At 43.6% G+C, this 13,233-nt stretch overlaps 2 protein-coding genes across 36 annotated transcripts in view; one reads left to right on the top strand and one right to left on the bottom strand.

Annotated features, from left to right (window-relative positions):
- Window positions 1-440, bottom strand: part of mapk10 (mitogen-activated protein kinase 10) — a 120,164-nt gene extending 119,724 nt beyond the window's left edge. For 13 of the 31 annotated variants that reach the window (XM_036936827.2, XM_036936825.2, XM_036936826.2 and 10 more), the window contains exon 1: window positions 109-394. In XM_036936827.2, coding sequence (XP_036792722.1) covers window positions 109-111 — 3 coding nt within the window. In that variant the 5' untranslated portion in view covers window positions 112-394. Of the gene's footprint in view, window positions 1-108 lie in introns of all 31 variants that reach the window. The other 18 variants (XM_090191658.1, XM_090191656.1, XM_090191657.1 and 15 more) reach the window with 4 other exon arrangements.
- An 11,194-nt stretch (window positions 441-11,634) lies between these two features.
- Window positions 11,635-13,233, top strand: part of ptpn13 (protein tyrosine phosphatase non-receptor type 13) — a 166,280-nt gene continuing 164,681 nt past the window's right edge. For 4 of the 5 annotated variants that reach the window (XM_090191627.1, XM_090191626.1, XM_090191623.1 and 1 more), the window contains exon 1: window positions 12,151-12,598. The gene's annotated coding sequence lies outside the window, so the exon portion shown is untranslated. Of the gene's footprint in view, window positions 11,741-12,150; window positions 12,599-13,233 lie in introns of those variants that run through there. The other variant, XM_090191624.1, reaches the window with a different exon arrangement.

Genomic DNA, 13,233 nt, shown 5'->3' with positions numbered 1-13,233 from the left:
TAACCTTCGTAGCAGATCAATATTCATCACCCCACCCTTCAGCAGTTCCCGCTGCATTAATATCACAGTTCCACCGCATCGTTCCCGCACCACACCGCGCAGACCTACCATTCCGTGCCAGCTGACGACGATCCTAGTCCGGTGACAGTTCTGTTCAAAACATTCCGACGGGAGACATTTAACGACTTTTACACGTACAGAATAATACACGTGAAGATGGAGATAACTGGAAAGAAAGAAAAACCCAGCGATGGATGAAGAATACCCTAGAAATCGAGATTGCAATGCTGAATCACTCCCCGTTCACCGTATTGCAACCATTGTGTTGCAAGATGCTGGCTGTACAACCATTGTGGACCTACCAGAGAAGAGGAGGGAGAAGAAAAAAAACAAGGGGTTTAGGGAAATAAGTTGCTATGGCAACCGAAAGGAGCAAATGTGACGTCAATGCCCGGAGCACATAGAAGGGCCTGGATGGGAGGGGTGGGTATGGAGGAGAGAAGGCTCAAGCTCTCTCTCTCTCTCTCTTCCTTTCTCTCTGATCCTGCACCTTCCTCCCTCTGAGCATGGCCATATCAGTAGGCCTCACTCATCAGCCCACACACACACACACACAGCTTTCCTTTTCTGATTCTATAAACATTTAAGAATGCAAACATAGTGTAGGCGACACGCCACAGCTCAAATTCAATGACTGTGCCTGTGCAAAGCTAAAGATGTGTTTTTATTTTTTTACGCAAACTGAACCGTTTTAATTTATTTTTGTATAGATTTTATTTTACCTTTATTTAACTAGGCAAGTCAGTTAAGAATAAATTATTATTTACAATGACTGCCTCTCCAAAAGGCAAAAGGCCTCCTGCGGGGACCGGGCTGGGATAAAAAATAATAATAATAATAATAATATATAAATATGGGACTAAACACATCACGACATGAGAGACAACACAACACTACATAAAGAGAGACCTAAGACAACTACATTGCAAGGCAGCAACACATGACAACACAGCATGGTAACAACACAACATGTTAGCAGCACAAATCATTGTACAAACATTATTGGGCACAGACAACAGCACAAAGGGCAAGAAGGTAGAGACAACAATACATCACGCAAAGCAGCCACAACTGTCAGTAAGATTGTCCATGATTGAAGAGATTGAGATAAAACTGTCCAGTTTGAGTGTTTGTTGCAGCTTGTTCCAGTCGCTAGCTGCAGCAAACTGAAAAGAGGAGCCACCCAGGGATGTGTGTGCTTGGGGACCTTTAACAGAATGTGACTGGCAGAACGGGTGTTGTATGTGGAGGATGAGGGCTGCAGTAGATATCTCAGATGGGGGGAGTCAGGCCTAAGATGGTTTTATAAATAAGCATCAACCAGTGGGTCTTGCGACGGGTATACAGAGATGACCAGTTTACAGAGGAGTATAGAGTGCAGTGATGTGTCCTATAAGGAGCATTGGTGGCAAATCTGATGGCCGAATGGTAAAGAACATCTAGCCGCTCGAGAGCACCCTTACCTGCCGATCTATAAATTATGTCTCCGCAATCTAGCATGGATAGGACGGTCATCTGAATCAGGGTTAGTTTGACAGCTGGGGTGAAAGAGGAGCGATTACAATAGAGGAAACCAAGTCTAGATTTAACTTTAGCCTGCAGCTTTGATATGTGCTAAGAGAAGGACAGTGTACCATCTAGCCATACTCCCAAATACTTGTATGAGGTGACAACCTCAAGCTCTAAACCCTTCGAGGTAGTAATCACACCTGGGGGAGAGGGGCGTTCTTCTTACCAAACCACAACCTTTGTTTTGGAGGTGTTCAGAACAAGGTTTAGGGTAGAGAAAGCTTGTTGGGCACTAAGAAAGCTTTGTTTAAAGCATTTAACACAAATTCCGGGGATGGGCCAGCTGAGTATGAGACTGTATCATCTGCATATAAATGGATGAGAGAGCTTCCTAGAAGAGCGTGGGGCCTAGGATTGACCCTTGGGGTACTCCCTTGGTGACAGGCAGTGGCTGAGACAGCAGATTTTCTGATGTTATACACTGCACAAAGACCCCTCGGAGACATCAATACTCCTTAGCCGGCCCACAAGAATTGAATGGTCTACCGTGCCAAAAGCTTTGGCCAAGTCAATAAAAATAGCAGCACAACATTGCTTAGAATCAAGGGCAATGGTGACATCATTGAGGATCTGTCACGTTCTGACCTTTATTTCCTTTGTTCCTGTCTCTGTGTTTGCACCAGATAGGACTGTTTTAGGTTTTCGCACGTTTGTTGTTTTGTTAGTTTATTCATGTACAGTTTCTTTATTAAAGTACAATGAATAACAACCACGCTGCGTTTTGGTCCGCCTCTCCTTCAAAGCAAGAAAACCGTTACAGAATCACCCACCACAACAGGACCAAGCGGCGTGGGAACGGGCAACAGCAACAGCAGCGAAAAGAGGAATGGACATGGGAGGATGAGTTGGATGGTAAAGGACCCTGGGCACAGCCTGGAGAATATCGCCACCCCAAAGAAGAGCTGAAGGCGGCGAAGGCGGAGAGGCGCTGGTATGAGGAGAAAGCACGGCGGCGTGGATGGAAGCCCGAGAGTCAGCCCCAAAAATTTCTTGGGGGAGGCACACAGGAAGTGTGGCGAAGCCAGGTAGGAGACCTGCGCCAGCTTCCTGTGCTTACCGGGGGGCTGGAGAGACCGGGCAGGCACCGTGTTATGCTGTGAAGCGCACGGTGTCCCCAGTGCGGGTGCATAGCCCGGTGCGGTACATTCCAGCTCCGCGTATCGGCCGGGCTAGAGTGGGCATCGAGCCAAGTGCCATGAAGCCGGCTCTACGCATCTGGTCTCCAGTGCGTCTCCTTGGGCCGGCTTACATGGCACCAGCCTTGCGCATGGTGTCCCCGGTTCGCCTGCATAGCCCAGTGCGGGCTATTCCACCTCGCCGCACTGGCAGGGCGACCGGGAGCATGCAACCAGGTAGGGTTGGGCAGGCTCGGTGCTCAAGAGCTCCAGTGCGCCTGCACGGTCCGGTCTATCCGTCACCACCTCCACGCACCAGCCCTCCGGTGGCAGCCCCCCGCACCAGGCTGTCTCTCCGGCTCATCCTTACAGGGGCTCCCGCCTGTCCAGCGCTGCCGGAGCCTTCCTCCTCTCCAGCGCTGTCGGAGTCTCCCGCCTCTCCAGCGCTGCCAGAGCCTTCCTCCTCTCCAGCGCAGCCGGAGTCTCCCGCCTGTCCGGCGCTGCTGCCGGAGTCTCCCGCCTGTCCGGCGCTGCTGCCGGAGTCTCCCGCCTGTCCGGCGCTGCTGCCGGAGTCTGAGGTGCCAGAGCCCCACAGCCCAGAGGCACCAGAGCCCCTCAGCCCAGAGGCGTCAGAGCCCCTCAGCCAAGAGCCCCTGCCCCTTAGCCCAGAGCATCCGCCCCTCTGTTCAGAGCTTCCGCCCCTCTGTCCAGAGCTTCCGCCCCTCTGTCCAGAGCTTCCGCCCCTCTGTCCAGAGCTTCCGCCCCTCTGTCCAGAGCTTCCGCCCCTCTGTCCCGAGCTGCCCCTCAGTCCAGTGGGGTCATTTAGAGGGGTCGCCGTGGTTAGGAGGCCACGGAGGCAGACAATAAGGCGGACTAAGACAATGGTGAAGTGGGGTCCGCGTCCCGCGCCAGAGCCGCCACCGCGGACAGACGCCCACCCAGACCCTCCCCTATAGGTTAAGGTTTTGCGGCCGGAGTCCGCACCTTTGGGGGGGGGGGGGGGTACTGTCACGTTCTGACCTTTATTTCCTTTGTTCCTGTCTCTGTGTTTGCACCAGATAGGACTGTTTTAGGTTTTCGCACGTTTGTTGTTTTGTTAGTTTATTCATGTACAGTTTCTTTATTAAAGTACAATGAATAACAACCACGCTGCGTTTTGGTCCGCCTCTCCTTCAACGCAAGAAAACCGTTACAGGACCTTTTAAGGTTGCAGTGACACATCCATAACCTGAGCCGAAACCAGATTGCACACCAGAGAGAAAACTATAGACATCAAGAAAACCAATCAGTTGATTATTGACAAGTTTTTCCAACACTTTTGATAAACAGGGCAAAATAGAAATAGACCTGTAACAGTTAGGATCAGCTTGATCTCCCCCTTTAAATAAATGTCGAACCGTGGCTGCCTTCCAAGCAATGGGAACCTCCCCAGAGAGGAGAGACCGGTTAAAAAGGTCAGAGATATGCTTGGCGATAATAGGGGCAGTAACCTTAAAGAAGCAATTCTCTCTCTGTGGGTCTAACCCCAAGAAGTTCTGGAAAACGTCATTAAAGACCTGAAGAATAAACCCTCCTCCTCACAGCTGCCAGTGTCCCTTAATGTTGATGATGTGGTTGTACTGACAAGAAGAACGTTGGCTGAGCTATTTAATCACCACTTCATTAAGTCAGGATTCCTATTTGACTCAGCCATGCCTCCTGCCCGTCCAATATTTCCTCATCTCCCACCCCTTCTAATGTGACTGACCCCAATGCTTCGCCCTCTTTTCCCCCTGCCCCGCTACAAAGTTTCTCCCTGAGTCCGAGGTGCTAAAGGAGCTCCTGAAACTTTACCTCCAAAAAACATCTGGGTCAGGTGGTTTAGACCCTTTCTTCTTACAGTAACTAACTTTGGTCTTCCGGATAGCCAGAGTGCACTTATTTCTCATTTGCCTGAATGAGAGCCAGTCAGCCTGAGTGTGTGTGTGCTGAGCCTTTCACTCCACTGAAAATGTCAAAGATGAAGGTCCAACATAGGGGATCAAACTGAGGCCAGTTCATGAAGGCTTGCTTTTTTTTTTTAGCAAGTCTATAACAAATAAGGACAGGTCGTTTCACTGAGCAGTCATTACGAACACAGGCTGTAAAACAGGGATCACTTAAGGTCATTACAGAAAACACCAGGCTGATACCGATCAGGATTATTTGTGAGGATAACATCAAGGAGAGTAGCCTTTTCTGGGTGTTTGGAGTCATTCCTTGTGGGATTGGTGATAATCTGAGAAAGATTTAGGGAGTCCCATTGCTTTAGGACTTGGTCAGGTAGTTTAAGCATGTCCCAGTTTAGGTCACCTAGCAGGACAAATTCAGACTTAGTGTAAGGGGCCAGGAGAGAGTTTAGGGTACAGGCCGGTGCTGATGGAGGACGATAGCACACAGCAACAGTCAACAAAGAGCTATTTGAAAGTTGTAATGCTTAAAACCAGCAAATCAAATTGTTTAGGGAGAGACTAGGTGGAGACAACGGAGCACTGAAGGTGATCCTTGGTAAAGATTGTCAATCCACCACCTTTGGAAGATCTGTTTTGCCGAAAAAGGTTAAAACCAGAAAGGTTAATATCAGTATTCAAAATACTCTTCTTTAACCACATCTCAGTAATGACCAACACATCTGGATTGGTCAAGGTTACAATACGATAGGTCCCGAGTCCCGAGTATGGGAACGTAGTCAACAAAGCATGCAGGAGCCATGAGGCAAATAGTAATTTGAGTCAATTTGAGGTGTACCTGTGGATGTATTTCAAGGCCTACCTTCAAACTCAGTGCCTCTTTGCTTGACATCTTGGGAAAATCAAGAGGAAATCAGCCAAGACCTCTGCCGAGCGTGCTGTCTATTGGTCTGATATGCTCGTCCATATATTTATACAGTTGAAGTCGGAAGTTTACATACACTTAGTTTGGAGTCATTAAAACTCGTCTTTCAACCACTCCACAAAATTCTTGTTAACAAACTATAGTTTTTGGCAAGTCGGTTAGGACATCTATTTTGTGCTTGACACAAGTACTTTTTCCAATAATTGTTTACAGACAGATTATTTCACTTATAATTCACTATATCACAATTCCAGTGGGTCAGAAGTTTACATACACTAAGTTGACTGTGCCTTTAAACAGCTTGGAATATTCCAGAAAATTATGTCATAGATTTAGAAGCTTCTGATAGGCTAATTTACATAATTTGAGTCAATTGGAGGTGTACCTGTGGATGTATTTCAAGGCCTACCTTCAAACTCAGTGCCTTTTTGCTTGACATCATGGGAAAAACAAAAGAAATCAGCCAAGACCTCAGAAAAAGATGGTAGACTTGCACAGGTCTGGTTCATCTTTGGGAGCAATTTCCAAACGCCTGAAGGTACCACGTTCGTCTGTACAAACAATAGTACACAGGTATAAACACCATGGGACCACGCAGCCCTCAGGAAGGAGATGCGTTCCTGTCTCCTAGAGATGAACGTACTTTGGTGCAAAAAGTGAAAATCAATCCCAGAACAAAAGGACCTTGTGAAGATGCTGGAGAAAACAGGTACATAAACTGTAAATTGGCTCAGCAAGGAAGAAGCCACTGCTAAAAAAACGCCATAAAAAATCCAGACTATGGTTTGCAACTGCACATAGGGACAAAGATTGTACTTTTTGGAGAAATGTCCTCAAGTCTGATGTCCAATGACCCCAAGCATACTTCCAAAGTTGTGGAAAAATGGCTTAAGGACAACAAAGTCAAGGTAATGGAGTGGCCTTCACAAAGCCCTGACCTCAATCCTGTGGAAAATTTGTGGGCAGAATTGAAAAAGCGTGTGCGAGCAAGGAGGCCTACAAACCTGACTCAGTTACACCAGCTCTGTCATGAGGAATGGGCCAAAATTCACCCAACGTATTGAGGGAAGCTTGTGGAAGGCCACCCAAAATGTTTGACCCAAGGTTAAATTGTTTAAGGCAATTCTACCAAATGCTAATTGAGTGTATGTGATGAAAGAAATAAAAGCTGAAATAAATCATTCTCTCTACTATTATTCTGACATTTCACATTCTTAAAATTTAGTGGTGATCCTAACTGACCTAAAACGGGGAGTTTTTACTTGGATTAAATGTCAGGAATTTTAAAAAACTGAGTTTAAATGTATTTGGCTAAGGTTTATGTGAACTTCCGACTTCAACTGTATATTCTTAATTAGGTATTTGTTGTGAAATTGTTAGATATTGCTGCATTGTTGGAACAAGAACCACAAGCATTTTGCTACACCCACAATAACATCTGCAAAACACATGTATGTGACAAATCAAATTTGATTTGATTAGACTTAATATGCGTGTTTGGAAACATACGAGTGCAAGACCAAGTCCAGCTTCAGCGCGTGATTAAGACGGATAATTGGTTTAGATCAAGAATCAGCCTGAAACCTGTAAACTCATCCTTCTAAAACGTGAAAGCATTTTACAGGACAGTACTCACCTCCCTTTCACTCAAAACTCATCCTCCTAAAACTTGAAAGCATTTTACAGGACAGTACTCACCTCCCTTTCACTCAAAACTCATCCTCCTAAAACGTGAAAGCATTTTACAGGACAGTACTCACCTCCCTTCACTCAAAACTCATCCTTCTAAAACGTGAAAGCATTTTACAAGACAGTACTCACCTCCCTTTCACTCAAAACTCATCCTCCTAAAACTTGAAAGCATTTTACAGGACAGTACTCACCTCCCTTTCACTCAAAACTCATCCTTCTAAAACTTGAAAGCATTTTACAGGACAGTACTCACCTCCCTTTCACTCAAAACTCATCCTCCTAAAACGTGAAAGCATTTTACAGGACAGTACTCACCTCCCTTCACTCAAAACTCATCCTTCTAAAACGTGAAAGCATTTTACAAGACAGTACTCACCTCCCTTTCACTCAAAACTCATCCTCCTAAAACGTGAAAGCATTTTACAAGACAGTACTCACCTCCTTCACTCAAAACTCATCCTTCTAAAACGTGAAAGCATTTTACAAGACAGTACTCACCTCCCTTCACTCAAAACTCATCCTTCTAAAATGTGAAAGCATTTTACAGGACAGTACTCACCTCCTTCACTCAAAGCTCATCCTTCTAAAACATGAAAGCATTTTACAAGACAGTACTCACCTCCCTTCACTCAAAGCTCATCCTTCTAAAACGTGAAAGCATTTTACAAGACAGTACTCGCCTCCCTTCACTCAAAACTCATCCTTCTAAAACGTGAAAGCATTTTACAGGACAGTACTCACCTCCCTTTCACTCAAAACTCATCCTTCTAAAAACGTGAAAGCATTTTACAGGACAGTACTCACCTCCCTTTCACTCAAAACTCATCCTTCTAAAACTTGAAAGCATTTTACAGGACAGTACTCACCTCCCTTCACTCAAACTTCCGTCGCAGCAGCAGCTGGACAAGAGGAAAGAGACTTCTACAAAATAAAATGAAAACAGACAGATATGGGGACTCTTTTACTCCAACAGCCATTAGGCTGTTTAATAGATATAGTCTGTTGGACCCTCCTGTACACAGCACATTGCACTTTCACTTTAAATGTGTAGCCATGGCACTTTCAATTCATTATATTTTGTAGTTTCTGTGTTTTCGTGTTTTATGTACCGTATTTTTAATAAGCACATGACCAAATTAAATTCCCCGTGATGAGATAATAAAGTAGATCTGAATCTGAAATACATTTTTTTTTTAAATAAGAAATAATGTCAGTAACACAAAAGGACATGACCAAATTCTCAGGAAGGCAGAGCTAACCTGAGAAGTCTTTCACTCACACACACACACACCCACACACACACGCACACACACACACACACACACACACACACACACACACACACACACACACACACACACACACACACACACACACACACACACACACACACACACACACACACACACACACACACACACACACACACACAAATACATTCATGCTATACACACACACACACACACACACACACACACACACACACACACACACACACACACACACACACAAATACATTCATGCTATACACACACACACACACACACACACACAAATACATTCATGCTACACACACACACACACACACACACATACATACACACACACACACACACACACACACAAATACATTCATGCTACACACACACATACACACACACACACACACACACACACAAATACATTCATGCTACACACACACACACACACACACACACACACACACACAAATACATTCATGCTACACACACACATACACACACACACACACACACACACACAAATACATTCATGCTACACACACACACACACACACACACACACACACACACACACACACACACACACACACACACACACACACACACACACACACACACATCACAATTGCTGCTATCAAACTCTTATTTACTATTCCTAATACTTCACAATTTAAGCCACATACACCTACAGTGACGGTCTTCACATTCACGCAAACTCACATACATGTACACACTCATGCACCCATGCTCACACACACACACACATACACACACACTCACTCATTACCATGCACGCAACACACACAATGATGCCATTCTTGATGGATTGATTATAATGATTATTTTTACCATTAGTATTGATCCTGCTATCAGACACTTTTACCCCTGTTTACATGTACATTGCTTACTCAAATCACTCTCATAGGGCAGCGCACAATTGGCCCAGCATCGTCCGGGTTTGGCCGGGGTAGGCCGACATTGTAAAATAAGAATTTGTTCTTGACTGACTTGCCTAGTTAAATAAAGGTTAAATAAAAATATCAGACCTGTATATTAGACCTGTATATCAGACCTGTATATCAGACCTGTATATTAGACCTGTATATCAGACCTGTATATCAGACCTGTATATTAGACCTGTATATTAGACCTGTATATCAGACCTGTATATCAGACCTGTATATCAGACCTGTATATCAGACCTTTATATCAGACCTGCATATCAGACCTGCATATCAGACCTGTATATCAGACCTGTATATCAGACCTGTATATTAGACCTGTATATTAGACCTGTATATCAGACCTGTATATTAGACCTGTATATCAGACCTGTATATTAGACCTGTATATCAGACCTGTATATCAGACCTGTATATTAGACCTGTATATCAGACCTGTATATCAGACCTGTATATTAGACCTGTATATCAGACCTGTATATCAGACCTGTATATCAGACCTGTATATCAGACCTGCATATCAGACCTGTATATCAGACCTGTATATCAGACTGTTCTCATGTTTGTTTTTTTATTTCTTCTGTTGCGTTTCACTTTTTTTTTTTCCTTATCTATATTCCTACCTTGATTGTTGGGAAAGAGCTCGCAAGTTAAGCATTTCACTGTCTTGTTTTACACCTGCTGTATCCTGTGCATGTGACAATAAACCTTGAAATAACAAATAAACAAACACACACACAGTTACAAATCCCATAGTAATAAGTTAATATGAGTTTGTATCTCTACAATTGACACATTCCTGAAAGATACCCCTCCCCAATGTGTGAATAAAGTTGGCCTCATTGAGCAGAATATGCACTAAGTCTGTTAACACGTCCTGCTTGCAATGATTTAAAAAAAACACTAGATGGCAAATAATGAGTTTGAAACAGCCAGCCCAGTGCAAACTGAGGAAGTGCTTGATGCTGAATTACTTCCTGACTGACTGGATGGATAGATGGCATCACATTTCCAAACAAAACAGTTGATGTGGCAGTGCTCATAGCGGCTATTTTTAACTGAAATGTTATTTTTTTTTTTTGTTGTCGATATTTTGATTGACATATAGGGCATATAGAGTACATATACAATACAATATTGTTTATGCTTCTGATAATATTTTGAAAGTTTACATTTAAGTTCGTAAAAGTTTTGTGCTACTTATTGAAATGCATGGTTTCGTCAAAGGATACAATCTGTGAATCCCAGATGACCAATTATCCAGGCTTTATCACAACCGGCCGTGATTGGGATTCCCATAGGGCTGCGCACAATTGGCCTAGCGACGCCGGGGTAGGCCGTCATTGTAATTAAGAATATGTTCTTAACTGACTTGCCCAGTTTAATAAAGGTTAAATAACTAAAAATATTTTTAAAAATTACCAATAGACTGTACCACGATATATTCTCTCCTCCCACTCCTACTCCTGTATTTGCCATCATGCATGTCATTAGAGGGTTTAATGAGCTTGGTCTACAGGCACTGCTGGCAAATGTTTTCCTTCGGTCCACAGGTTCTAACAACGTATGGTTTAAAATAGCCTAGCCTGCTCCCGTCCCTTGTGGGTATGATGTTCTCTCATTAAAATACAAAACTTGAATCATCATCTATATTGTGGTCAAAAGATACAAATAGTTTACAGTGCAGATAAATAAAAAGTTAAAGTACAAGTGGATTATGTTGGATTACAGCATAACACAGTACATACAGTACAGTATTTAATCACTTAGCCTATTTGCTGTGCTCTGATTTAAATCTTGTGGGAAAAAAATGTCCAGAAACAAACATTTTGCGGTCTGCTTGGAAATAGCTCACTTTCTGCTGCTCTGGATAATGTTTCCGAAAGAGAAATGTAGAGGCTTAAGAAAAACAACAGAACCAGAGTTGAGCCTATTTCTTCCCTTCATACCCCGCCATTTGTGGTGTGAAACCTCATTCTTCTCTTGTTAGTCACTGAAAGTGGTGAAATGACGTGCTACTTTCCTCACGAGTAACTATGTCCAAAATAGACCCCCAAAAGCACTCGTATTGTGTCAATAGGACTACAACGATTGATAGTTGTTTGTTAAAAAGTGAGAAAACGAGTGAGAGAAAGTGTATGAGAGTGAGCGTGAGAGACAGAGAACAAGAGAGAAAGAAAGAAGTGAGAACATCGTGCGTTTGTGTGGAGGAGTGGGGAGAGATTCTGTAAGTATACGGTAGCCCATTCCTAGCAGCCTCTGTGGTAGGCTCACTGAAGAATATCCACGCCAGACATTGGAGTGGAGAGAGAGAGAGAGAGTTTGAATGCACTATTACTTTACGTTTGTTATTTAGTTGTTTCTATTTGTTGACCTGCCAAAATGCTTGGATTCAAGGGTCCAGCTATTGTTAATTACTCAGACCTTTGTACAAATATACTGTATACCACTGTTCAATAATACCCACAATGAATGGCTATCCCTAGAAAACCACATATGGAAAACCTTGGACAGATTTTATACTTGACCAAAAGAGTACTGGTACACCTATATCAACATTAGTAGCCTCAGCCTACTGTACAGTATTTTCCTCCCCGTTGAGGGTAACTATAGAGACGTCTCAGATGCTTATATGACGAAGACGGTCCCCCTGCACAGAGCCAATGAACAGTGTGAATATGGCGCCTGGTTACTCCCAGTCCGCCACAGCTAGACGGGAGAAGGGAGGGGACTGGAGAAGGAAAACGCTCATAAGCAGTAATGGTTACTGGGCTTCGCCGAACAAACTGGGGATTGACAGGCAAACCCGCCACGACTGTTTAAAATTATTATTCTTTTTCAACGCAGGCTTTTGTTGCTTTTAACCACATGATCTTTAACGGATATATCTATATTTTTTGATCGAATACGTTGTCGTGAGGACATTAACCTGTTGCATCCTTTCCGACAGTCTCGCGGCAGCGGTCAACTTTAAGATGTTCTATTGTGGATGCGATGACGTTTTGTTTCGTCTTTTTGCGCTTCTGTAGGATAGTCGGACTGCGAACATTTTTCCTTCAAGCTCTTTAGTGTCATACATCGCTCGGTAAGTTGACTATTTTGTATCTATTTTTCCAGAGGTTGAGCTTTCTTTATGAAGTTTATTTAGCATAAAAGTTTATGGACGTGCAAAGCTGCTAGCACTACTCAGCCTATCACTCGCTGTTCACAACCGACACGGTGCTAGTGTTCTAGCTTTGTTATCATGGGGTTAAAGCCAACCTTTTTTCAGACAGGAATGTGCGGAAACACCCATTTAAAAAAAATGGTCTGTTACTTTTCGTTACTTGTCTTTTAATGGTTACATAGTTGCTGCGTTTTAGTAGAAACTTGACCTATGTGGTTTGAACGTAGCATGGAATGTGTGTCGCAACAATGTTGCAAAGGAAGGTATCGCTCGAGGAAAAATGCTGTAGCACGAGATGCCACAGGATGGAACAAAACAAAAACCCAGTATCAGCGCTCTGAAGTAGCCAGCTGAATCAACTGCAACATTGCCCTGTGTACATTTGTTACAATGTTTCAACTTTAATCTAAAAGGTCTAATGCATAATATTAATCATAATTCCAAATAAAAGGCTCACAGTTGCATTTAGAAGCCAGTATTGAAATCCACCAAGGGTCATTTTGGCGGTTCTGTCAGATTGTAGGTTACATATAGGCCTGTATCATCTAAAAACC

Source organism: Oncorhynchus mykiss, chromosome 12 (genome assembly GCF_057628025.1).
Source record: "Oncorhynchus mykiss isolate SJ-2025 chromosome 12, ASM5762802v1, whole genome shotgun sequence".
Lineage (NCBI taxonomy): Eukaryota > Metazoa > Chordata > Actinopteri > Salmoniformes > Salmonidae > Oncorhynchus > Oncorhynchus mykiss.
This window is presented reverse-complemented; position numbering and strand designations above follow the sequence as displayed.